General features: G+C 38.2%; 2 protein-coding genes across 7 annotated transcripts; both read right to left on the minus strand.

Annotated features, from left to right (window-relative positions):
* Positions 1 to 6,260: 6,260 nt before the first annotated feature.
* LOC103970653 (WAT1-related protein At5g47470-like) lies at positions 6,261 to 9,409 on the minus strand. 3 transcript variants are annotated; one of them, XR_010480965.1, is made up of 8 exons: positions 9,075 to 9,342; positions 8,935 to 9,000; positions 8,551 to 8,667; positions 8,189 to 8,438; positions 7,599 to 7,760; positions 7,309 to 7,460; positions 6,868 to 7,156; positions 6,261 to 6,762 (listed from the first exon to the last, which is right to left on the minus strand). XR_010480965.1 is itself a non-coding variant. In XM_009384519.3 (8 exons), exons 2-8 carry the CDS (start codon positions 9,185 to 9,187, stop codon positions 7,018 to 7,020), a joined length of 999 nt encoding a protein of 332 aa, XP_009382794.2. In that variant the 5' UTR covers positions 9,188 to 9,205; positions 9,271 to 9,409; the 3' UTR covers positions 6,815 to 7,017. The 3 variants fall into 3 exon arrangements, 2 of the variants coding, with proteins under 2 accessions (XP_009382794.2, XP_009382793.2); XM_009384519.3 differs by lacking the exon at positions 6,261 to 6,762 and having other exon boundaries at positions 6,815 to 7,156; positions 9,075 to 9,205; positions 9,271 to 9,409; XM_009384518.3 differs by lacking the exon at positions 6,261 to 6,762 and having other exon boundaries at positions 6,815 to 7,156.
* Positions 9,410 to 11,121: 1,712 nt separating this feature from the next.
* LOC135597069 (uncharacterized) lies at positions 11,122 to 23,158 on the minus strand. Of its 4 annotated transcripts, none has more exons than XM_065089516.1 (13): positions 23,008 to 23,158; positions 22,421 to 22,510; positions 22,251 to 22,349; positions 21,920 to 22,143; positions 19,324 to 19,514; positions 18,995 to 19,103; positions 18,546 to 18,853; positions 16,285 to 16,683; positions 13,823 to 13,907; positions 13,065 to 13,733; positions 12,844 to 12,974; positions 12,221 to 12,623; positions 11,122 to 11,655 (listed from the first exon to the last, which is right to left on the minus strand). In XM_065089516.1, exons 2-13 carry the CDS (start codon positions 22,474 to 22,476, stop codon positions 11,495 to 11,497), a joined length of 2,835 nt encoding a protein of 944 aa, XP_064945588.1. In that variant the 5' UTR covers positions 22,477 to 22,510; positions 23,008 to 23,158; the 3' UTR covers positions 11,122 to 11,494. The 4 variants fall into 4 exon arrangements, with proteins under 4 accessions (XP_064945588.1, XP_064945587.1, XP_064945586.1 ...); XM_065089515.1 differs by having other exon boundaries at positions 21,920 to 22,146; XM_065089514.1 differs by having other exon boundaries at positions 12,844 to 13,733.
* Positions 23,159 to 24,519: the final 1,361 nt, after the last annotated feature.

The raw sequence follows: 24,519 nt of genomic DNA on the forward strand, positions 1-24,519 counted from the left end.
AATAATCTTACATTACAATATTCTATTATCTCCTTACTATAATTAGGGCAATAAAATCTGTATCCCTTGGATTTTTCTTAATAATCAATAACATATCTAAAAATAGTTCTTGAATTCAATTTCTTTTTATACAGATTGAATACTCTTATCTTTATAAGACACCCCTAAATATGCAAATGTCTTAGAGTAGATTTCTTGCTAATTCATAACTCATAAATTTGATGGAACCGACTTACCAGGAACCCTATTTAAGTTATACATGGTTGTTCTTAGAGCTTCACCCCACATTAATCAAGGTACAGAGAAATAGCTCATCATACTCGTAATCATATCCATAAAAGTATGATTTCACCTTTCAGCAATATCATTCTATTATGGCACACTTGGTAAGGCATACTGAGCACAAATACCTTATTGTTCTAGGAATCTAGCAAAAGGAACCAATTTTCTAACCAAATTTATCATATCTACTATAAAATTTACCACCCCTATCAGATCTGGTAATTTTAACTTTTCTATCTAATTGTCCCTCGACTTCATTTATGTACATTTCAAGAGTGTCAACGGCTTTAAACTTTTCATATATTAGATAAATATAGTCATATCTAAATAGGTCATCTATAAATGTAATGAAATATATTTCTCTACTAAAACAAGAAATATTAAGTGTTCCGCAGATATCAGTATGAATAATCTCAAGGAGTTATTTACTTCTTGTGGTATTTTTGTTTATATGTTTAGTTTACTTTTCTTTTATACAATTTATATAAATATCAAAATCAATGAAGTCTAAGTCTCTGCCTAGTATAGAAAATATTTCATTATTGAAACTATGTTTCAATCCAACACTTGATTATAAAGTCAATAATGTCTTTGCAAACTTAACATTTAAATTAATTTTATACAAACTATCACACAGAATTCCAGAACCAACTAACTTTTATTGAATCATAAAATATATTGAGTTTACCATCACCAAAAGAAAGATAATATTTTAACTTATCAATTCTAGATAGAGAAAATAGTTTTTTAGAAATAGTAGGAACATAACATATGTTAATAAGATCCATCAAATCACTCACCTTTAGGCGTAGGCGATAAGTCCCCACTAACATCATTTCCGCTTTGAGACAATTTCCTATAATGATAAATCCTTTATGTTCTTTTGATTTTCGAATTGAAAGAAATCTTTGTATATTATTAGTAATATGAGTTAAAGCACTAGAATCAATCCACCAAGTATTAGAAGGAACTTCTGTAATGTTTGATTCAAAATATACAAGGATTGAGTTTATACATTTCTTTTTGAATCAAGTTTTATGTTTAATGCAATCCTCCTTCACACATTCTTTCTTGCCATAAAAGAAATATTTTATTATAATAACTTTCTTTTCATTAGTTTGTTTATCATTTCTGGACCCAACAAATTTCTTTGATGGATGATGCTTCAATTTTCTTTTCTTGTTATCAACTCCTTTAGTAGTCATAATATTATATAAACTTTTTTATCTTAATCTCAATTTTTCCTAAACATATATACTAATTAACTCATTCAAGTCCCACTTATCTTTATTTATATTTTAGTGAATCTTGAATAAGTCAAACTGAGAAGGAAAAGAATTAAAATGAACTGCACGAGGAAAGACATATCAATATTTATGCCTAATACTTTAAATTTTTTATCAACCATATTAAGGATGTGATCCTGAATTCCTTGAATACCATCATATTAAGACGTAGTTAGTTCTATCATTAACGTGTCAGTTAATGATTTATCAACAGATTTAAATCTGTCTTCAATAACATTTAAATATTCTTGTATACTAGTTTCAATTAATAATAAAATTTTTATGTTATTTGCAATCGTCATTCTTATGAACATTAAACTAAGCTTATCAGATCTTTCCTAAGCCTTCATTTCACTAACTTGTTCCATAGTACTTTCATCAGTCAAGTTTGTGGATTTTTTAATAAGTAATGCTAAGTCAAGATCTAATATGCCTAATGTGAATTGCATATGCTCTAACTATTTTGAATAATTTGATCCAAAAAGTACAAGGACACTGGAAGCATGAGAATATATGGACAGAAGTACCACTGTTGTAACACCTCTGATTAGTCCCACATCGAAAGTGGGCAAGATTAAGATTGACTTATAAGGGGGGTCCGATGAGTGTACTACTATTAACTTCAGCTTAAGCATTTTGGTCAGTGGTTTAGACCAAACGAAGTTGATAAGCTAGTTAGCCCATCTGGCTTAGGTCGTGACATTTGGTATCAGAGCCGACCTAACATTTGGGTATGGTGAGAGAGCTCGAGTAGGAAAGGGCTAGGGCCTGATTTGGGTTAAATGATAAGACTTTTATTATAATTCATCTCATAAGTTTATATCTCATGCCACTTTCGTAGTTACCGAACTTAGAGAGATGAGTTACAAATAATATTAATAAAATTTTATAATCTAATTTATATTAAAATAGTTTAATAATAAAATAATAACGGTAATAATTATTGAACGTTAATAAAAAAAAACTCATATGATAACTATAATCATGATGAAATAAAATCATAAAGGTCTTTTATGTGAAAGATAAATATTATTTTATAATTTCAAACACATATATATGATTAACCAAATAAATATCTAAAAATAATAATTAGATTTTATTTACCATATGTAATCAATAAATCATATGAGAAAACTATAAAATAAATAGTAATTTATATTTTTATTTCCATATAAAATATTAAATTAAACTAATCGATTTTATTTAATTTGGGCAAGCCCAAAATTGAGCTAAATATCAACCCAATTAAAGAGGCCGATAAAAATAAAAAAAGATCAAAATTAATAATTTTTAAATTTAATCGAAACTAAATTTAATTAATAACTAGTCAAAATATAATCATGATCAAATTTAATTCAATTATATTAATCAATTTTATAATTAAGGATATAAATTAGAAATTCTCAATATCATAAGGGTAAAATAGTAAATTTGTTGATAGGACATAAAATGAAATTATGAGATTTGTAAAGGGTAGAATTGTATAAAAGGATTAAAATAGAATTAATACAAATTATAGGGGTAAAGATGTAATTTTATCAAAACACTAAGGGTCGTTTGCCCACGGGGGTCCGTTGCCCTGCATGTAGCCATCGCCTCTATACGCGGGCAGCATCACTAGTGTGACTATTGCCTACAGGCAATTACTGTTGTTTGACCACCATTTGGGCACGACCTCTGCCCACGCACCATCACCACTTGGACACGATCGTTGCTATGTGGTTGTCATGTGTGTGCGCTGTTGCTTGCGCACGGTTGCCTGCGTGCTTGTGCGCGACTACCACGATGTGCGATCAATTGCAACGTATGACTCATAGTAGGCGGTCACCTATGACCACTATTACTGTTACGGTGCTCGTGCTGCTCGGTACAGTCATCTACTGTAGTAGGTCCACCATAGCGACCGCATGCAACACTGTTCTTGCAGTTGGTGCGATTACCATTGATAGTAGTGTTGCACAGCCACCACCACTACCTCGTGATCATCGAAGATCGCATTACAAAGAATCTAACATCACTCGCAAGCAGACAATAAGGCAGAGTAGATAAGAATTTAGATCGACAAAATATGCATATCATTGAAGCATCGTAAACAAATATAACATATTTGATCTCAAGAACCTAGGCTCTAGTGTTAATTGTAAGTATAAAATTTATGATATGCTACATGTAATGCGAAAAAACTTTTATGCTAGGATTGAAATCAAATAATATTAGATCAGATTTATGATGTGTACCATTCGATATCATCTGAAAAAAGATCTCTATCTGATCTAAAAAGTACTGTCCTCCATATCTGAATATCACAGTGATGACGATCTACAAGGAGAACTAAACACTCCTCATTTATTCCTATCTTTTCACATATCACTATTATTAATGATTTAGGGATGTTGAGAGAGAAACTGTAATCTCTCAACTACATCCTCTATGACATATCTCGTCTAGTCCCTAGAGGTCCTATCTATTTATAGACGAGAGTAGAAAATCTAAAATAAATTATTAGGAGAGTTCCTCCCATCAAGATCATCCTCTAAGGAATCCTACTATAATATAAATTATTTTCTATTCTCTAATATTTATCATCAGAATCTAATTAATTTTATTATATATTTTATTCACATAATCTAACAATTTTGACCTCTAGACTTCTTGTCAGCTTCAATGATGATGGAGTGATGCATTAGATTTCAAACAAAAAAGCAAAGTAAAAAGTCTTGTTGTTTTGTTAATCTATCGTTGCCATCTTTATGCACTTGAAGCTTCGAAATGAAGTCCAAAAGAAACATGTAACTCTTGAAGGCTAAAAAGAAACAAGAAGTTGCAATCTGATAATTGAATCAAGAATTTACAAGTGCCAAAGGAAATGACTTTGCTTGCAAGTATTCCACCAATATTCTTTACTTATCATCAAGAGATATTTAAGAATGTATCTAAATTCATATAAATTTAATTATAAAGTATCAGAATGATAATGATTATTGTTAGCTTGTTGTTGAATTGATAAAAACAATATTGTTAATTATATAAGAACCTTAATTATGTTAGTTAATTTTTAATAAATATATTAAATATAGATCTCATGGATAGGAAATTAGTAGGCAGACATATGGATGTGGGTGACCTCATTGCCTTTCATGTAATCCCCAATGCTTGCCCACGTCCCAAAGAACAGGTTGAGTTAATGTGGTTAGTTGGATGACCCTAGTTAAGTTAATTATGCTTGCATGTGACAACATGATATCTTATCTGCATTTATGTGGCCCCAGTGTGTTCTGGGAGCATGAAATGTTTGATGACCAAGGAAAGTGCCATTGGAAGAGACCCCTTCCTCCTAGGTCAATAAGATTAGGTTCCCTCTCTATCTCTCTCTATGATGATGATGATGATCATGATCATGATAGAGTCGTCTTGGAAGGAGACAAATTACTTGTAGGACTTGAAGATTGTGATCCATGGCCTCTTTCATGTTATCATGCATGCTCAACGATGCATGTGGTCTCAATTGTCTCACGAGGAATAGATTCTTTGAAGTGACTTCTTGGAGCATGAAATGTTTGAGTAATTGATGTGTTGGTGGATGAGATGACTTAGGAAAATGCCCTGACAAGATATGTCCTTGGTCACGAGACATCTTCTCCCTACGTGAATAAGATTAGGTCATATGTTAATTATATGCTCTCTCCCTCTCTCTCTCTCTCTCTCTCTCTCTCTCTCTCTCTCTCTCTCTCTACACTTGGGATGATGCTGAGGCCTTGCTAAAAGATGCATGCATTTGAAGCTAATTAGTAATTGGCCGAATATGATCTTGTTTGAGGTCTTTTGTGACTAAATTCCATAATTTAATCATCATGATATTGCTTGAATAAGCCTTCACAAAACTTCAACCAGTCTACATTTTATCATCATCTAGTGTTGCAAAAATTTACATGATACAAATCAAATAATGACACTCACACTTCCACTCAAATTTGAGATTTATCACTCATGGAATGTCACACTAATCAATCCAGATATCTAGATAGAATAAATCATCTTTTAATTTGATAGAAGATCATTATTTAATTTAAATTAATTTAGTACTAAAGCTCATGCTTGGCATGAAGATGACACTTCCTACCAATTTTGATTAATTGTTTGGACAAACAACCAACCTTAGCACTGTTGGTTTCGTGATCAATAAAAACATTGATGATCGAATTAGTCATGTCTGATCTAGTAGTGATAGGTTGAGTGCATTGATCAAAGATATTATTTTTAATTATTGAGATTGATAAGTATTTTGGGATTTCTGAAATCAACATCCTAATGAGATAAAGAATCCTAATACTACGAGGAGTTCTCGTGAAAGAAGAAAACTTTGATAATTAAGATTTTATTCTTCTATAAATTTCTTATGTATCCCTAAGTTTTGATATGCCCAATATTAGTCGACACAATGTGGTTTCATTTATTTTGTTTGGCTTACCGAAATTGCATGCACTTGACTTGCATTCATCGATCAAAGGCAACAGTATTCACATGAGCTAACGTTTGCCAATCATTTTTTTGGACCTTGTGGCCGCCCCATAATTAATTCTCTCAAGATATTAAGACAGTAAGACAAAATAGACAACATTCAATAAGATCAATTTTTTTTCGACCAAATCACGCATCTAAATTCTCCTTATGCTGATACAAACGTAAAACATTCATTGCAACCTACCTACTGTGCAAATTGGGTCAAGATTTCTTATGGGCTAAAATGACGAAGATTGTGGGTCAAGTCGACATGTTTGCGTTGACTCTGTGTTGAGCTCGATTTTGTTCGACCCAACCCAATCCGGCCCATTTGTTTTGCGGGAAGTGAATCATGGGCCGTTTGTTTTGGTCATGTCCGATAGCTTTATGATTCGTGTTCCTAGAAGCCGGCCACAGACGCCCGCCTCCAGCGCCGTCTTCAACCTGCCGAGCCAGAGGCGGTTTCCTGCCTCGCGGATCTCCGCCGCCGCACCCCTCGTTCTCAAGGCCACCTTTGCCCTTCATGCACTCCTTTCTCAACCCCCTCAGAGGGCAGCATTTCCTCCGCCGCCCCCATGGCCGCGATGCCGCTGTTCCCGCCATGCAAAGACGGCATGCCGCGATCCAGGGCGTCGGCTTTTCAGTGGCACGAGCGACGCGCAAGGGCGCTAGAGGCTGGCGGCGGTGGAGGAGCCTGCCATGTGGCAACCCATAATCTTCGTGGCAAATCATTTGATAGCCCAATCTTAGATCACTAGCTAAACTATCATATGATTTGCATAAAGAAGCTAGACTTTACATGATGGTGGTGCTCTGAGTACATCAGATAAGGTATGGTTCATTCTTCTTCTCCATCAAGGCAGAACCTTGTCAAAGCAGGTCTCATGGACTCTGCATTTTATGACCGAGTTAGTGCATATCTCACACTAGTTCTACTTTGCCCCTGGAGTTAAGACAGCAGTGGCTTCTCAACATCTTCAACAAGCACCTCTGGCTCAGCATCCACATCAAGCATGCTGAAAGTTTCATTCTTCTTTGCCCACAAAACAATGTACAGTCCTGCAAACATGAGGACTATTCCTGCTAGGCTGCAAAAGAGGATGATGTGCTCTCTGGTCAGGACTCTTCTTCCATCACCATGCTACAGGAATTATACTCGATAAAGCTATAACAACTATGCTAATTAAAAGTCTACAAATGGGAGCTGCAGGAATTATACTTGAGTTGGAAACACTGATACCTTCCGAGGCTAATGATCTGTCCTAAGAGTGCAGCTGAAACAACAACAGTGCTGACTGTTTGGATGGGGCAGAAGATGGAAACCAGGACTGGACCCTTCTTAGTGATGCACCAGCCTTGGAATGCCATGCATGTGCCCATCGCAACTCCACCCTGCATGCCATAAGAACCACAATTATCACCAATTATGGCTGAAAAAAGAATGTTTTGATGCTACATGAGATCAGTCCTCAATAAGCGTTCAAGCTGCTACAGAGATGACTAGAAAAATACAGAGAGAATAGCATATACCAGAAGCACAATTGCCACAATGCTTGTGATGCTCATGGTGGTAGGACCAACACTGATCTTGCCTTCAGTTATGAGCTGCAGCAGTGCAGTGAGAGAGGAGCCCATCACAGAGGTTATGACAACCAAGGACAAGGGTGCTGGAAATTTTAGCATGGTTGCAGCCTGCAAGCAGCATACATGTTTTGTCATGCTCAACTCCAGATTGCTCTTCACTGTACTTCCTTTGGTATTAGACAGAAATATCAAGAAACCCATAAAAAATCTTTGCATAAAAATAGTTGATCATCATATATATCCTCTGTTCTCCCTGTTCAACATCTGCAACCATTTATTTCTCCTCTGTATAATTAAGCTTTTGGTTTTTTTTTCCCCTTTAATTAGCTTTTGTTTAGCTTCACAATAAGCATCATTATCATAAACACTAATATGCTGGTTAAATAAATGAAATTAACCACTTGTATAAAAGATAGAAAAGGAGAAACATGAGACTTCAGTCGCTGATAAAAATGACTAAATCTTGAAAGCTAAGATTGTGACTGACTAAGTAGCAAAATTAGGATTGAAAGCTAGCAACAAGAAAAAAAGAAAACCTGCAGAACAGTGGTGCAGGACAAGATAAAAACCCCTGCCAAAAGATAGAAGCAGCCTAGCACCCAGTCTCTGTTGATGGCCTTGTCCAATGTCAAGGGCTTAGCCAAGAGAAATGACCAATTGTTTGCCAACCTTGGTGTCTCAGATGTGCCCTGCAAGAAGCACATTGTGAATACCCCAGCCAAGCACACCAGAGTCCCCATGATCTTGGCTCTACTGTACCAGCAACATGCATCAAACTTCTCAAACCTGCAAGACCACCCAAACATTGCTTTGTCAGTATCATAAGCAAAACCCTCGATTGAAGTATTGCAAGCTTACATGCATGCTTTCAGATCTCATAAACTTGTTTATTGGGTACCTGAGGCAGGCTGAAATTATGAAGATGAGACCAGGAGTCAAGTTAGGCATTGCAGAGGCAACATCTGGAGATGCTTTCTTGATTCCCACCAACATTAGAGCTTGAAATAAGGTCACCCTGATGAGCAGCACAAGATACAGAGTTAAGTTCATCTATAGATTCCTAATCTCACTAGAATCTCACTTGTGACATTCTTCATATATTCATCGCTGCTAGTTCATAAATGATTCGCATCTCTCTGGCCTTGATGGGAACAGTTGGGCACAGAAAACTTGAGAGAGAGAGAGAGAGAGAGAGAGAGAGAGAGAGGGTGGGCATGCAGGTAGATTCAGCAATTATTTCTAAGAAATGCTAATTAGGAAGTATACATGCAGAAATCCTTACCCTCCCAAGGAAAGCAGAAGAAAATGAGACAACAGCGTGGCACTCAACCTGGTCGGCCATTTCTTCCTGTGTATGCAATAAAGAGGGCATCAGTCCCAAGCGTAGAACAGGTACCAGACCGCAACAGAGAGGCAACACACTTCTCGAAAGCTAGGGCAAAGGGGAGGAGGACGACGGCGGTGACCGAGTTCCCGAAGACAACGAGGAACAACGGGTTGACGCCGGCATTAAAGACGCCATTCAGGAACACCATGTACACCCCATACGTGACCTGCACCAAAAAGTTCCCGGAGATGATGAAGAGTTCCTCCATGAACCCACCTCCTCCTTTCCTACCTAACACGAGCTCAGGTGCCTCAGCCACCAAACCACACCTCAAACCACCGGTCTTGTAGTCTTTACACGAAGATTTCGTGGTCTCTATATAAAGACATCCTTACTGCGTGTTATGGTCTCTCTCTCTCTCTCTCTCTCTCTGGAATTACTCTTCGGGATTCAAGTCTTTTGAAGCGATGGGAAAGTGTTACCGTGGGGCACCCTGGCCGCTTTACGGTGGAGATGCTCACAAAAGGACACGCATCCGAGGATCGCAATGGCGAGGACACTTGTCTCTTCCGACATGGACATTCGCCGGTGGCAGAGGAATTCCCGCGAAATCTCGTTGAGCAGAAGATTCTCTACGTTACCCGGTTCCCACCAACTCCTGTGCTGAATGGATCGGACACAAGTGGGGTTCCTAGGATTCGCTCAGCCGGGCGGAGCGGGTGCGCAAGCGGCGGGTGGTTTTGGTGGTCTTGGTCGCGCGATAAACGTGCACACGCTGTGAAGCAGCCCGCGTTGTGTGCGCGTGCATGGCGGAAGGTGCGTCACGTACGGAGCTTGGCATGGGCGTGGGAGAGTGTGATTACTAGTATACTCTGATCTAATTAATCTTATTAGACGAGTCAAATGGATTCATTATGGTATCCGAGCGGATGTAGGACTAAACAGCAATCATACTTTATTCTTGGAGGAATAACTTCTTGTGATTAAGATTCAGGTATTAGATTTCTTGAAGAATTTTATATGAGTCCTTCAAGGGCTTAGCACAAGCAATTCAAGTCTAAGCTAACATGAAAAGTCAAATCAAGTTTTTGCCATTGCGTTGGGCCCATTCCCGGTGATCTTTCACTGTCATTAGAATAGTAATTTAGTGATGTGAGACTGATATTTTAGTCAATCATGACAAATGAATCTTTCCTAATAATCAAATAATGTCACTGATATCTCAGTAATTTTATCATCAGTGTTATTTTGTTATATATATTACTTTCAGCTTTAGGATACCTTTCTAAACACGAAGGGGAAGCTTCCTACTTTCGATGTATTTGGAGGGCACCTTTTCTTCATTTAGGAAGTGATATTATATATGACTAGAAAGGATGCTTGCTCTAAAACTTAAATTTCTTGGATGCTGGTGTGGAAAATTGCCATGATTGGATGATGTCCTTACTGAGTGGGAAGTGAAGGGGGCAGTAGGGATATCTTGATAGGGCTATAGTTATTGTTCCAACAAAAATGACTCTCAGGTCAGTATACATTGCTTGCACTCCATACATTGCGAATGTGAAGCTACCTTAAACAGCTTGAGGGTGACCTCCCCCGGGTTGTTGTAGGTTTAAATGCGTGATTTGCATCGTGATCTTGACAGACATTGATGCTGAAAGATGCAGAAGACCACCCGAAGAAGAAGCAGATGGGTCATGTGCTATGTCGTCGTTGGCGGTCCCTATGCGCCATCGCCGCAGTCGCAGTTTACATCCGCCGAAGGCAAAATGTCCGCAGGACGCATTCCTCGGTGAGCACTCATTGTTGTATGAACGCGTCATCGTCCGTTGACATTGCATCAACGGACTCGGCGTTGAGAGTTATCTATAATATTCTTTAACAATTGGCTTGAAATCTTAAGCAAATTCTCAAACACCTTTTTTTTATAAATTTATTTTATTTTGGTATGAGACTTTAGATTTAATATAAATGTTTTCAACTACAGCCATATCGGTACAGAAACATTATGATCCATGAAACAGTTGAGAATTTATCAGGCACCATGACGCCCATGCAAAGGAACAGAACACGAAACCTGGACGACACAGTAAGTACAGAATGCACGCAGCTGTGCCAACTGCATGGCGATCAGCTATGATCTCTGCAAAAAGAGTCTTAGCATTGCACCGATATCAAACCCTACCATGTCCTCTTGCCGACACTAAAACAGTCTAGAGGCTTAGAGCAGAACCTTAAAAAGTTTTGTTCTAATGAGCTACTGACACAGTACAAAAAAAGAACCGACTCCCTCTCATCTGGATCGCCATCAACTACATCCTACTTCTTTGTTCTTCTTCTGGGAGGGGAGAGTTCAACATACACAGACCTCCTGTTGAGGCTATTCGAAAAGCTATCATACACAATGCAAAAAGACACCAGCATTAAAAAAAAGAAAAAAAAACATCATCCACCGAGGCACAGACAAGGGGTTCAACAACCTTCTGGTGATATGAAAGCACTACATTGTTAATAGTCAACTATACCTAAAGCTCATTCCTAATTCGGGACCATACATATCAGGAATGTTGCCAGCAGCCGCAGGGTGAACTGGTTTTGCATTAGCTCTCAGTTCCATCTCGATCAGCCTCTGAAATGCCTCCGGATGATTTTTTCTGCCACTTCCAACAAGAGATCCTGCATGTTGAAAACAAAAGGAGAATATAACAAATATCAGAAAGAAGATAGAAAAATATAAACAAAAAGATAAACATAAAGGAAAATATAAACAAACGAAAACACATGCAGGCTTAATCCACAAATATAAACAAAAAGATAGAAAAATAAAATGCATTAGAACTTTACTGAGATCACGAAGACATAATGGCTAATACATAGCAGGATCTAGAACATTCAGACGTGCTGGATGTTTGTTTGCACTCTGGCATTGCCTATATACAATTACAGTATGGGTGTACTAAAATATGAAATCCAATTACTGAACAATTGACAATCTACTCTTAACTGCTGTGCATTTCAGTCATGCAGCTGAATTTTACTACACTTCTGCAAAGTGGCAAGTACAAGAATTAGCCACAATAGTCTTGCCATACCGCTGAAGTTCATTCTTAATTCATACAAACAACAAGCAGACTAGGAATCTGCTCCACATCAGGGTCACACAAGGTTCCAAATAAAATTAAATTATAACGTTAGTGAACCAAACCAATAGGGAAGACACGGAGAGTAGTAGAAACTTTACCTTGCATTCCCATTCCCAAGCCATCATAATTTGGCTGCTGATGATGTAATGACATATTGTGCACATTGCTGATCTTGGGTATGTACCCTTGCATATGATTCATGGGATGAGATAGCGGTACACCTCTTGGCAAACCTTGAAGAAATACCTGTTGGGGAAAGTTTCCCGGAATTGGCATCTGCTGCAACATCAAATTATAGGCAGCAGGATTGATGCGTGGATCGCTCCCATGATGTGGATTATTATATGGAACAATATTTTCAGGAAAATTAAGGTAAGGGCCATGATGGATGCCTTCAGGACCCATAGACTTCATCTGTTGATTCCTATTAAGAGGATCCAACCCTGGGTCAAGAGGCCTCGCACGATTGATCCTATGAGGTAACTGAGAAGATGTCATTCCCTGTAAATGATGGCAAAAAGAATCAGAACCAACCAGGTCATGCAGGCTCCAAAAAGAAGGTAAGCCATCCAGACCAGATGGTCGGATGCATTCTGCATCTCTTGAATAGCATTTATCATTGAGACGCTCAACATTCTTTTCAGGATAATAGATGCTCACTTTTATTGGTATTCAAAAAGATAAAAGGGTCAGAGGTTACAGCGTCCAAAGAATCACTCACAGAAATCAAACTATGCTCATCTGGCAAGTGCGTTTCTGGAGCTTTTTCTTCAAAATCAGCAGCACTAAATTTCAAGTCCTCAACAGGAGAGTTTCTTTGCTCTTTGCCAACGCCAAGAATACATTGGACATCTTTAACAAAGTTCAAAAATACCATATCTATTTCATGAATGGGCTTGTTTGGTTGATAATCACGAGAATTAGAAGTTAAGAAACTAATACCTGGACTTGGAAATGGCAATCCAAGCGATGTCGGAATGGCAGTAGTGTTGACTCCATCATCCACAACTCTTTGTACAGAGACTGGAGCTTGAGCAGATTGGAGCTCACTCATAAATGCTGACCCAAATAATGCTTCGAGTGTTAGGTTCTTCTCAGAGCTGGACACTGTCTCAGAGTTGCAAGAATTGGACTCAACAATCCCAAGATTAACACCAGAACATGTGTCAGTTATGGAAAATCTTTCAAGCGATCCAATTTCCAGAGCAGGAGATGTTACTGATACCATCTCTTTCTCTTTCTTTGTCCCCTTCTGTAATAAAGAAAGAAGATGTTGTGACGCATGATCATCAACTTCAGATTTTTGCCGTTCCAATTTTCCATCTTTTGTCATCCCCGTTCCCAGAACAGCATGCGGCAGATTTGAACTGCTGCCTTTAGTGTCAGTCAAGATTAACTGCTCAAGGTCCTCACATGTGAGTACAACAGGACTAGGTGCAGGAGATGCATCAAGCTTCTTTGTCATATCACTATGTTTGAATGGTAAGCTTGGTGCCATATGCTCAATCGCTTTGTTAGAAGAATCCACAGAAGCTGGTGACCCAATGTTCTCGTTATTCACAATCATAGTGAGCAAGTCTTTTGATGAGAAATCATCCAAATGCTTGTTTTCTGTGAGGACATCAGAATATGAAATATTAGATTACCATTCAAGCAAAGAACAAGATTCTCCTACAAGGCATGAACAGGATAAGGTTTACCTTCTTTGACAAACCAACTAGCAAATTTAGAAGATTCAGAAATTGTAGGAACCCATGTCTCTTCATCTGTTTTAAAATCTTGATTCTGGAAAACAACACAACAATTTGGTCACTTAAGCTCCTTATCAGTCATATATAGGTTAAGACTTTCTCGTGTCTATACTCAGGCACACATGTAGACATATATAAGTCATTATTACAGTTGTATGTGCATATGTATGTAGAATAAACAAAGAGATGAACACAGACAATACTCTTGACAATTCAAATAGATAAAAAAAGTGAATAAAGTATAAGCAATCTACAAAATTGCAAGAATCCAAATTACTTGTAACTTTATGGTTGGGAATTCTTAACCTGAAATTCAATCGTATGTCCTTTATGCAACAATGAAACAATAGAAAATCTGTTTCATGTACAAGTGACACAAGTTTTAAGAGAGGAAAATCATGAAGATGATGGCGCTCATGTCAAAGGCATACATATGTCAGGACATATTATAATAGATCTGTCGACAAAAGAAATTCTAAGTATGTCAACAACTAGTATAAGAATATCTCAAAACACATTTACATTGTGATACAATGCTGATTGACACTTGGCCAGCAAAGCACATCAATGTGACATAGTGCACAAGTCATGGCAGGAAAAGGTTGTCAATGGCAGCTGCCTAGGCCATTCAGCTACCCCCACCAACAAAAGGCACCAAGAGCTTTTGAAATTTTAGGCCAAGCAACCACAGGAGCACTTAAATGCCTAAACCCCTAAGTCCAGCTTTTTTCTCTCAAGTCAACTGCTTGAATTACTAATAAAAGATAACAGGATTTGGCTCAAAAAAGACTAAAAAAATGACAGCTATAATTGAGCAATGCAGATTGCAAATAATTTTATAATAACAAATTACAAGTAAAAAATAATAGTTCTAGATATTTGTGCAATAAAAAGTAGCAATGAATATATGGGTTCACTGAACCTTCTCTAATATGCTCCTTTTTACCCTTAATTCATGACATTGTATCTTAGTTATTCTAACATGCACTTTTTTTCCTACTTATATTCATTTAGAACTTAAATGAGTATATTCCAGAAAGCATGATCAATATGGGACGACGGATGATAAGAACTGTCACAGAGTATGAGAGGCAGTGAACTGTCAGTCTGGAGGGACCATCCAAAGGTCAGAATTCATGAGTCTGAACTGAATGAAAAGTTGCTTTAGGAAACATGGAAGCAAAATATTTACTTATGAAATTGCCAGATATAGCACAAGTACTTATAAAAAAGACATATAGAAATGTATTTGACAACCATGACTTCTGCATTGATTTCAAAGCTTTTACTTAAAAAACACAAATGAGAAATTGAAATATGTTTTGTGGTCCTCAAAGTTTTTCCATATGTATTAAGAACTTTTCACAAAGCATTCTCGAGCAGAAGCTTGATAGACCTCTTCACATCAAAAGTTGGTCTATTAGATCTCAGGAAAATCAGGGTTTAGGTTTCTGACTACAGGAACATTACCATAGTCATGATCAGATTAGGATACAGATAATTAAGCTGCGGAACCCAATTTGAACATCTGGGCCCCTTGATTGTTTTTCTCTGGATGCAACTAAAAACAAGTAATACTTTTTGATAGTATAGATTATAAAATTCTGAATGCCGGTAATCCTCCTGAAATGCAGCTTTTTTTCCAAATTTGTGGAGCACATACCTCACCCCTACTAGAGTAATGTCATAACTCATAAATTCATTTAGTTATCACCAACACAAATAAAAGTAAAACAGCACATCCAACTCTTTGATCTCAAAGAAGCATGGACAGATGCACATACACAAACATGGCAGATCCTGTGAAAAAAAGCTATGACACAGCATGCACATGGCAATTGATACATGTATATTTTCATGTGAAATTGAAATTTTTATATTTTGTATAATATGACAATCTATGATCATCATGTATGAAATATATAAGCATCATAACAACTACATAAACAGGTAGTAAATATTCATAAGAGTAATTCAAATACATATATGCCAATTTTCAACAAGTCCTAAAGTTTTCTGCATACTAGTTAAGTATTCTATGTATATAATATATTAACATAAATAAATGTTAATGATAAAAAAAGTCATATTATCTGGAAGCATCTGACGAGTGTCCATGTTCAACATATGTACTTTTGAAGTCCTCATGATAATAGTTTGATTCAGGAAAAAACATTCTCAAGAAGGTTAATAACTGAAAATGTTCATATCCCACTATAGGTGAACTTCAGGTATAGCAGAACCTAATGAGCATGATGTACAAGAAAAGAATACAGCAATTTGATGAGCACATGTTCTATTTAATACATAGTTTCATACGACAACCATTATATCTAAAGAAAGGTAGGAAGGTATAGAACGTTTATAAAAAAAATGTACAGAAGAAAGAAAAGATGATCATAATCATATACCTCAGAGGAAATTGGACTGCCAGAACTTTTTGACAGAGAATGACCAAGCAACTTTTCCAGAATTAACAGAGAACTATCCTCAACAAGTGTGTGTGTAATCTCAGAAGTCTTCTCATTTTTGCCTGAATCATCATTCTCTAGGATTCCTTCACAAACTTTGTTTGTTTTGTGAAGACCAGAGGCTGCACAGGATATGTTTTCAGCATCTGCTAACAGCTTCATAACTTCAAGACCTGATGCTGGAATCGCAATTTTATCTGTGTCATTGACAAGGACATCAGATATAGAGCCATTGTTTAGCATTCTGTTGTTCAAGAATGGATCTGTTTGGTTCCTCTTTTCTTGACCATTATCAGTGCCATCTAGAGGAAGGTTGTCCACAGTATCCACAAATCTAGCCTGAAAGGTAAAGTGAGAATGGCAGTAATGCCAATTATAATGATGACTGATGGTAAAAACACAATATTGATCCAGAACTGAGCTTCTAGGTTATTATAAATACTTGAGTATAACCATTAAGAGAATTCCTTAATGATGTGGTTAATAGAAATAGAAGGCTATGGAAGCATCATTTCTCTAGACTTTCTACTAAAGGATGATTTAATCTTTTGCCATCACCCATGGTGCTTAGTATTCAGCATTGATAAGCAGAACATCAGACAAGGAAAAGCACAATAAATATGACAACTGAATCTTTCGTTAAACAATATAATAATCAGTTATTTAAAAAGCGCTAGGCGCCAAAAGGCGCCAAGGTCCAAAAACGCCCGAGGCGTTAGGCGCTCGCCCGAGCGAAGCGAGACGCTAAAATATAAAAATATATAATATAATTAATAAATATAATTATTTAAAATTTTAAATAAAAATATGCTATTAAATTAAAAAAATCTAAGATACAAAATCACAAAATTAATAACATTAAAATCAAAATAATATATTATTAATCTATTAATGAAAATTAATCATTTCAAAATTCAAATAAACTTAATATTAAGATTTAAGAGTATACTGAGCAGTCTGAGCTTGACGGAGAAAGGAAGCAGCGTCGGCAGCGGCGGGGGGAAAAGGAAAGGGAGCGGGAGGCGTGAGTAGCGGGAGGGCTCGCGGGAGTCGCGAGCAGCGGGAGGGCTCGCGGCAGCTGGGAGGGCTCGCGGGAGGCGCGAGCAGCGGGAGTCGCGAGCAGAGGGAAGGCTCGCGGGAGGGCTCGAGGGAGGCGCGAGCAGCGGGAAGGCTCGCAGGAGACGCGAGCAGCGAGAGGGCTCGCGGGAGGGCTCGCAGGAGGCGCGAGCAGCGAGAGGGCTTGCGGGAGGCGCGAGTAGCGGGAAGGCTCGCGGGAGGCGCGAGCAGCGTCAGCGGGAGCAGCGACAGCGGGAGACGAGATCGCGATCGCGATCGAGAGCGGCAGCGGCAGCAGGTTAGTGTTGGGTTAAGGTTAGGGTTGGGGTTATATCGGTTTAGTTGGTTCGATTGAACCAACTAACAACCGAACCAGGACCGAACCAGACCTAAAATTCTGGTTCGGTCGCCTTGGTTTACCCAGGCACTCGCCCGAAGCGCCCAGCGCCTGGGCTCGGGCGAGCGCCCAGGCGGCGCCTGTTTGAAGCGCGCCGCCTGGGACATTAGCGAGGCGCTCGGGCCTCGCCTCGCCTCGCCCGAGTGCCTAGGCGAGCGCCCGAGCGCCTTTTGCAATCACTGATAATAATAGCTATTAAAAAAATCTGTTGCTTATGGACATATACTATCGGGCAACATTTGCTGATCTAAACTTGAATTGGCATGCAGACATCGTTTTTTTAATGCCCTCTCTCTCTCTCTCTCTCTCTCTCTCTCTCTCTCTCTCTCTCAATCCTGATTCACCTCGCACAGCCACCCACCTGGTACCTCTCCTCCTCCACTCTTCTTCTCTTCTCCCTTGTTCTCGTCCTCTTCTTCTCCTTCTCGGCCTCCTCCCACCTTCTCAGTGCCAGCTACTATGCCAGTGTACCATGTTGGTATGTAGTACTTGCCAGCCCCATTTTGATCCAGCCAGGGACCAGTATAGGATTCAGTATCAAGATCCAAAACCATGTGCTGAACCAATATATGAATATACCACTACTGTGAGTAAAAGAAGACCACTAATAGGTGAAATAAAGATTCATTTCCCAGCTTACTCTGACAGCAAGATCTAAAACATCTAGTTGCCAGAATTATCTGTTCCTAAGGAAAAAATGACAAATTTCTCAGTAGCAGTTACTCCGTAGAAGGTTATGTATTAGTACCTCCGACGAGTTAGTGTTTGAAGGCTGAATAGGAAGGATTTTGTTCAGTGTTGTATTAGAAAAACCGGGCGGTACAAGTGGCCGAGATAGAGGCACTCGCATAGTCGGAGGCCTGGAAGAATCATTTATAGACAATGAAGAAGAATCATCCGCCTTGTGAGTTTCATTCAATATGCTTTTCTTATCAGCCGAGTTCTCTAGTAATGCAATAATATCAGCATCAAGTTTCTCTTTTTGGTTATCAGGAATCTGCTTTTGCTTCCCTTGCAGTGCTTTCTGTTGTTCCTTTCTCATCAATTCGAAGGACTCTGCATTGTCAATATAATGAAGAAAAGAAAACCAAATAATAAAAAGTATATAGTCTCATTACTTAAAAGATATAAACAAGGAACAGATAAAGCTGAGCAAATGTAATTACGAACTGATGTTTCATCATTACGATAAAGTACCTCTTCTCCTCTGCTCTTCTTCCACTCTGTCCTCACTTGAATAATTAGCCAAACCAAATGTTTCATCATTACATGAATCTTTATCATCCTTCCGTTGAAATGGTAAAGCCTGAAACAAAGAATATTTTCATAAAATTATCTTATTTTTTTATGGGATCAGACCTATATCAGGACAATATATGTGACAATAGAGACAGAAAGACATTCATATGAACAATCAGAACTTAACAGAAAAAGATCAAAGATAATAAACTATAAATAAAGAGAATAAGGAAAAATGAACATTTTAATGAACTATACTTTATATCTGTATTCTCAGATAGCCTAACCTTATAAGGTCGTGGGGGCTGATAAGGTTCATGAGTTCTATTAAGCTGAAAGTGACCAGCCATTCTAGCTCTTGGTGCTGAGGATCCTGCATATCCTGAAGGTCTTGGATATGTACCACTTCCCAGAAGTCCATCATGCTCAGGATGTTGCAAGAAACGTCGAGATTGGGTTCCAGAATGCCTACCAGAGTCTGGAATTTGAAAATTGCATCATTTGAGTAGCAGAACCACTTCGGTTTATAAAGATAAAAAGGCAAGAACCTATTTAGAGCGCATGTAAACAGGTGAATTAGACCACGACTTCTAAAAACAGAAAAAATCTCTGTCAGTCAACATAAAGATCAACATTCATAAATAGTTAGTCAGATTCTTCTATTCTAGTAATCTAGTATATTGCCATGAAAGCTCTACCCAGTATTTATCATGAGATTGCTCCAAGATCGCACAAGTGAGGAAGCAAGAAGCTTCTCAGATTGACAGTTGTCCTTCCAGAAGATGATGGAAGGACTGAGATTTGTGACGTCAACCAAAAATGAACCCAATCTTGGACTAGGATAGGCACTGATTCTGTTCATATGCACAACCAAAACTGAGTCCTTATTGAGATAATTCATAGAGCAGAAAATCTGATTATGAAACACTGGAGATTGCAGAAAAAGAATGTCAAAGTAAAAAAAATTAAGATATTAATGCATCTCTACTTCAAGGGGAGCCTCCCAAGGGCCATTAAACCAACTATAACTCTATAAATATAAAAGAATGAAATATATTTCAAGCCTTTGCTAGGCCTTATAATATTTTGCATCAACAGCGCTACTAAGTAATCAAAATCCTGTAAATATAAGACTATAATATTTTAATTACATCAATATTGAGCTGTAATTTAAATCCAAAACATATTTAAAGTGGGACAATCATCTTGTTGCTAAATCCTTAATTGAGCCTTAGCTAAACTATGGGAACACCCTACTGTTTTACTGGTGTCCAAATAGGGCCCTACCTGTCCCAACTCATGTTCGATTGGGACTGGTTGGTTCCCAAAACTGGCTAACACCTTTATTGTTGAGAACTGGGGTCTGGCTGCCCATCAAACAGTCGCCAACCATTATTCCCTTTCCAATTGGACTCGTGGATCATCTCTCAAAGCTTTTGGCCTTTATTCCTTTTAAACTGATGTATGGCCGCTGGTGTTCAACTCTTATTGTGCATAGGAATTCTGTGGAAGCTGAATTCTCTTCTTGTGCTTGTAGAACTCCAAGTTGAAGCTGGCAATCATCATCCCAAAGCCTCTTGAAAGTAAGGCTACTGCTATGCCACTAGTTCTCAACCTGATCATGTAAATCTCGAGGTGCCAACTCATGTTCCTCAGCGCCTTATTGGCTAGTAGAAACTGTAGCAATGCTAGACTGCTGTTGTTGTCCAATATATGGAAGGATGACCCAATGTTATGGCCAAACAAGGCCATATCTTTGCTGGCCACATGTTGAGTCCAATCCGTGTCTGGTTCACTTTGCAATTGCTTTGTATCACAAATTTTAATATTCCCTTTAATTGTAAATTAAATAACAGAAAATCTTGGTCAATGGCAGTTTATGACAAATCATGTAAACCAAAAGCAAATAATACCAATACATGATATTGACATTAAAACATAATTACTGATCCCCCTTTCCCATAGTCCTCAAGTTTATGAACTGTTTCAAATATCAATAAGTTGTCACAAGGTACATACACCATATGCCATCATAGACATCACTGGAGATATTGTTATCGATAGTTGGCTATTACATAAAACAGGTACCACGGATCACAAATTTGTTACTAGAAGAAAAAAAGGGAAATACTTGCTTACACACAAAATTCAACTCACCACAAACTAGATAGTTATCTAAGCATAAGTCCTTTTTCACATGCAGATAAAAAGAGAAGGCATAAGCACAATATTATCTTACTGTGTAACACTGAGAAAATTCAGACCACCCAATTCCTTATGAAAACAATGTAAATCATAGATTTCCTAAATGTACTTAGTTTGTTGAAAATGAAATGATTTGACATAAAAAGAAAAACAGAACTAAAAGACAATATAAGATACTCCTTAAGCAGAAAAATGGAAATTTTCACATCCATTATTGACAAGCTTTTTAAGTATTCAGAGGGTCACATCATATAAACTTGTGCATTTTAATGATATCTGTTCTGTTCATTCTTTACTTTTGGTCAATGAGGTCTTATACACCAATCTGTATTTTTTTTTAGCATTCTTGAATTCCAATAGAAACTAAAAACTTTGTTTGACTTTGTAAAGGTTTATGATCAATAACATGGGTGGCTGACAGTAGAACTTCAATATGCATTACAAATGATGCCATGTGGTCTGCAATTCCAACTGCTGAGTTCAGAACATACAATTTTCAAAAAGTTGAGGATTGGGAACAGTAAGAGACGAAAACACATACATTATTATTCTACAAAAAAGAAACACTGAAAAAAAAATTGCAGTATTGATAATGTCAACATGAAACTATGCCACTGCTACAGCATCAAAACAACTTGAAATTTTATCAACTAATAGTAACATAGATAACATACAAACCTTGAGTACTTCCTTCATGATTAGCTTGAACATCTCCATCTTTATTGCTAGTTCCAGACGAATGTGCATCCCACCTCCCAAAGTTTCCTCGAGGAAAACTACCTGTGGTTTCTAACCTATTTGGCGGTGATGATCCATACTCACTGTGCTTTGTACTCTGAAAAGTTAATCTTCCAACACCTCTTTGTTGCTCATTTACAATAATTGATGCTTCATCGAACTCACTGCTAAAAGAAAATAACAGCAAGTGCAGCAAAACCACTGATAAATGGTTAAAAGGAGAAAAAAAAATTAAACAAAGGCTTTCTTAGTAGATTTTAACCAACTGTACCTCAATATTGAAGCATCAAATCCACTGGGCAATTTTTTGCAAATATCCAAGTTGCTAAAAGACAAAAGATATTCTCTTGTATATGATACTTTAGGCTGCCTGAAAGAAGCCAAAAAACATAAGTAGCCAGCAGAAACACTAATACATAACAAGCAAACAGAATTGCTCACTTTTCAGATACATATTTTCTTTCGAGCAGTTCCTGATCTTCATTGTCCAAACTCATTTCCGGAGGTGCAATGTACAACGAATTTTATCACCTAAAAAAGGTTCAGCTCCTTCAATATTTTGCCAAACCTCCAACTATCTTATCTTCCTATTACATATCAACTAACACAAATTTGATACATCTGATTCAAGACGGCTAAAATCTTTTGCAGGAAAGCAGCAGCGCCAACTCAAAGAACGAAAAAGAATGTTCGATTGGTAACAAATCCTGGAAGCGAAATATTACGTTCTGTACAGTTCCCTGTTCAAAGTCTACAAGAGGAAGTCACCCTCAGATAACACCAAAAGATTAGCAGATATACATAAGGCAACAGAAGAAAAAGACTGAACTATCAGAATCCAAAGATCTCCACACTTAGATTTAATCAATCAAGCGAGAGTCCACAGAAATCAATTTCTACTTCAACTAGGGCAGATACCACGGCGAATGCTTTAGGGTTCCGACGAATCACATGATCACAAAAAAAAAATCGTGAAAACCCTATGAATTAGGGGCTGGAGAAGGATCGGAGGGGGCGGAGCGAGATACCTGGCTCGATCCCAACGATCGCACGGGGGTCAGTGGCGGTAGGGGAGAAGGTGACCGATTTGTTCCTCGGGTAGGGACAGAAGGTACGCCGAGACAGAGGTCGGTCTTCGTCTCGTCGTCTGCGGTAAAAGAGCCAGAGAAGTGAGGTGAAGTGGGGGCCACCCGGGAACTGCATCTCACGTACGAGAGTGGAATTTTCCTATCTCATCCAAGGCAGGAAACTGGATTTCCCGTTCAATGTGACTCCACCACCACCACCACCACAGGAGTGAGGTAGGCCCCGCTCCGGGCTCGCCCTTCTCGTGGAATAAATACCGTATTTGCTGTTCAGGTGACACAGCTGCACGTCGCCCATGCTCGCCGTTGGTTCTTTCCCGTCCCTGTTGTTTCGCCCAAGCGTTTTACCCGCTAGTACGCCGCTTCAAGTCTCATCCAACCGCCTTGCATGCTGACTACAGTACATCACATCCGAAGCGAACTTATGTGCCTCCAAAATCCTGAGAAACATTCGATGGTGAGAGACACCATAATATACTGTCCTAACGATGAAGATGATACAAAGAACACGCTAAGTCTCGTACAGATTCATGCCTAGTTAGTAACATATGAAGGATTTTGTTGTGGCATTCATCGTGGTAGGGATGGAGAAACAGATCAGCTTCTTATTGCTTTCTGGGAGAAGCTCGTGGCAATGGAAAGTCTGCTATTTCTATGGAAGCAGACCTACAAGTCATGGTAGATGGTGTTCGACCTTGAACTGACAACATCTATGCATTCTGAGCGCAGTTGTAACTCAAACAAACACATGCAGCACAAAGCACAAGATCTGAGCATATGAGTTTTCATAGTACCATGAAGCACTGAAATGACCGCATCACTTTTCTTGGATCATTAACAGTGTCAAACGCCAATGCAAGGATATCCACCCAGAACAATTACACTCGAAAGCAAATCCTTTGTGATGTGAAATGGAGGTGATGGAATGACTGGCATTCTAGTCTTTTGGTTCTAGACCGATCGGATCGTACGAGAAGGTGTGCTCCTGTAGTTGTTTCGTGAGACACGCGAGCAAAGTTGTTTTTGTTGCAGTAACTGTTTCGTTTCGCTCTGATCCATCGACGGTTTAGTTCCAGTGGGTCAATTGTTCATTCGGTTTCGTTCCTAGAATCTATAATACAAATCACACCGGTCAAAAAATAAATAAATAAAAATATATATATATATGTATGATAAGATCATAAATCTGTCATGTCTCCCTTATTTTTAAAAGTAACTCTAACTCGAGAGGAATGGTGTTGGGAAACCTTGAGTGTGTAAAGTTGCTCACCTGAATGCTCGATCATTCCGAAATTCAAGTCAGTGGAATTAAAGAGAGTTGAGTATTTGAAGTTAACCCTTGAGGTTAGTCGGGAGATTGATTTTTATACATACAAACGAAGGTTGATCGTCGTCTCATATGACTTCAAACAGTGCAAAACAAACGATCATTTCATCCGAGTCCAAGGCGTCGTG

Source organism: Musa acuminata, chromosome BXJ1-11 (assembly GCF_036884655.1).
Source record: "Musa acuminata AAA Group cultivar baxijiao chromosome BXJ1-11, Cavendish_Baxijiao_AAA, whole genome shotgun sequence".
Taxonomy (NCBI): Eukaryota; Viridiplantae; Streptophyta; class Magnoliopsida; order Zingiberales; family Musaceae; genus Musa; species Musa acuminata.

What these genes read in the sequence shown, in the direction of transcription:
- LOC103970653 (XM_009384518.3), bottom strand. Translation starts at nt 9,247, where the DNA reads ATGGAGGAACTCTTCATCATCTCCGGGAACTTTTTGGTGCAGGTCACG. An exon ending in CCTGCACCACTGTTCTGCAG is followed by an intron (nt 7,761 to 8,188) that starts GTTTTCTTTTTT and finishes TGCTGCTTGCAG; the next exon opens with GCTGCAACCATGCTAAAATT. An exon ending in TTGTGGCAATTGTGCTTCTG is followed by an intron (nt 7,461 to 7,598) that starts GTATATGCTATT and finishes TATGGCATGCAG; the next exon opens with GGTGGAGTTGCGATGGGCAC.
- LOC135597069 (XM_065089513.1), bottom strand. Translation starts at nt 22,476, where the DNA reads ATGAGTTTGGACAATGAAGATCAGGAACTGCTCGAAAGAAAATATGTA. An exon ending in GCAGTCCAATTTCCTCTGAG is followed by an intron (nt 13,908 to 16,284) that starts GTATATGATTAT and finishes GTTGTTTTCCAG; the next exon opens with AATCAAGATTTTAAAACAGA. An exon ending in TAGTTGGTTTGTCAAAGAAG is followed by an intron (nt 13,734 to 13,822) that starts GTAAACCTTATC and finishes ATGTCCTCACAG; the next exon opens with AAAACAAGCATTTGGATGAT.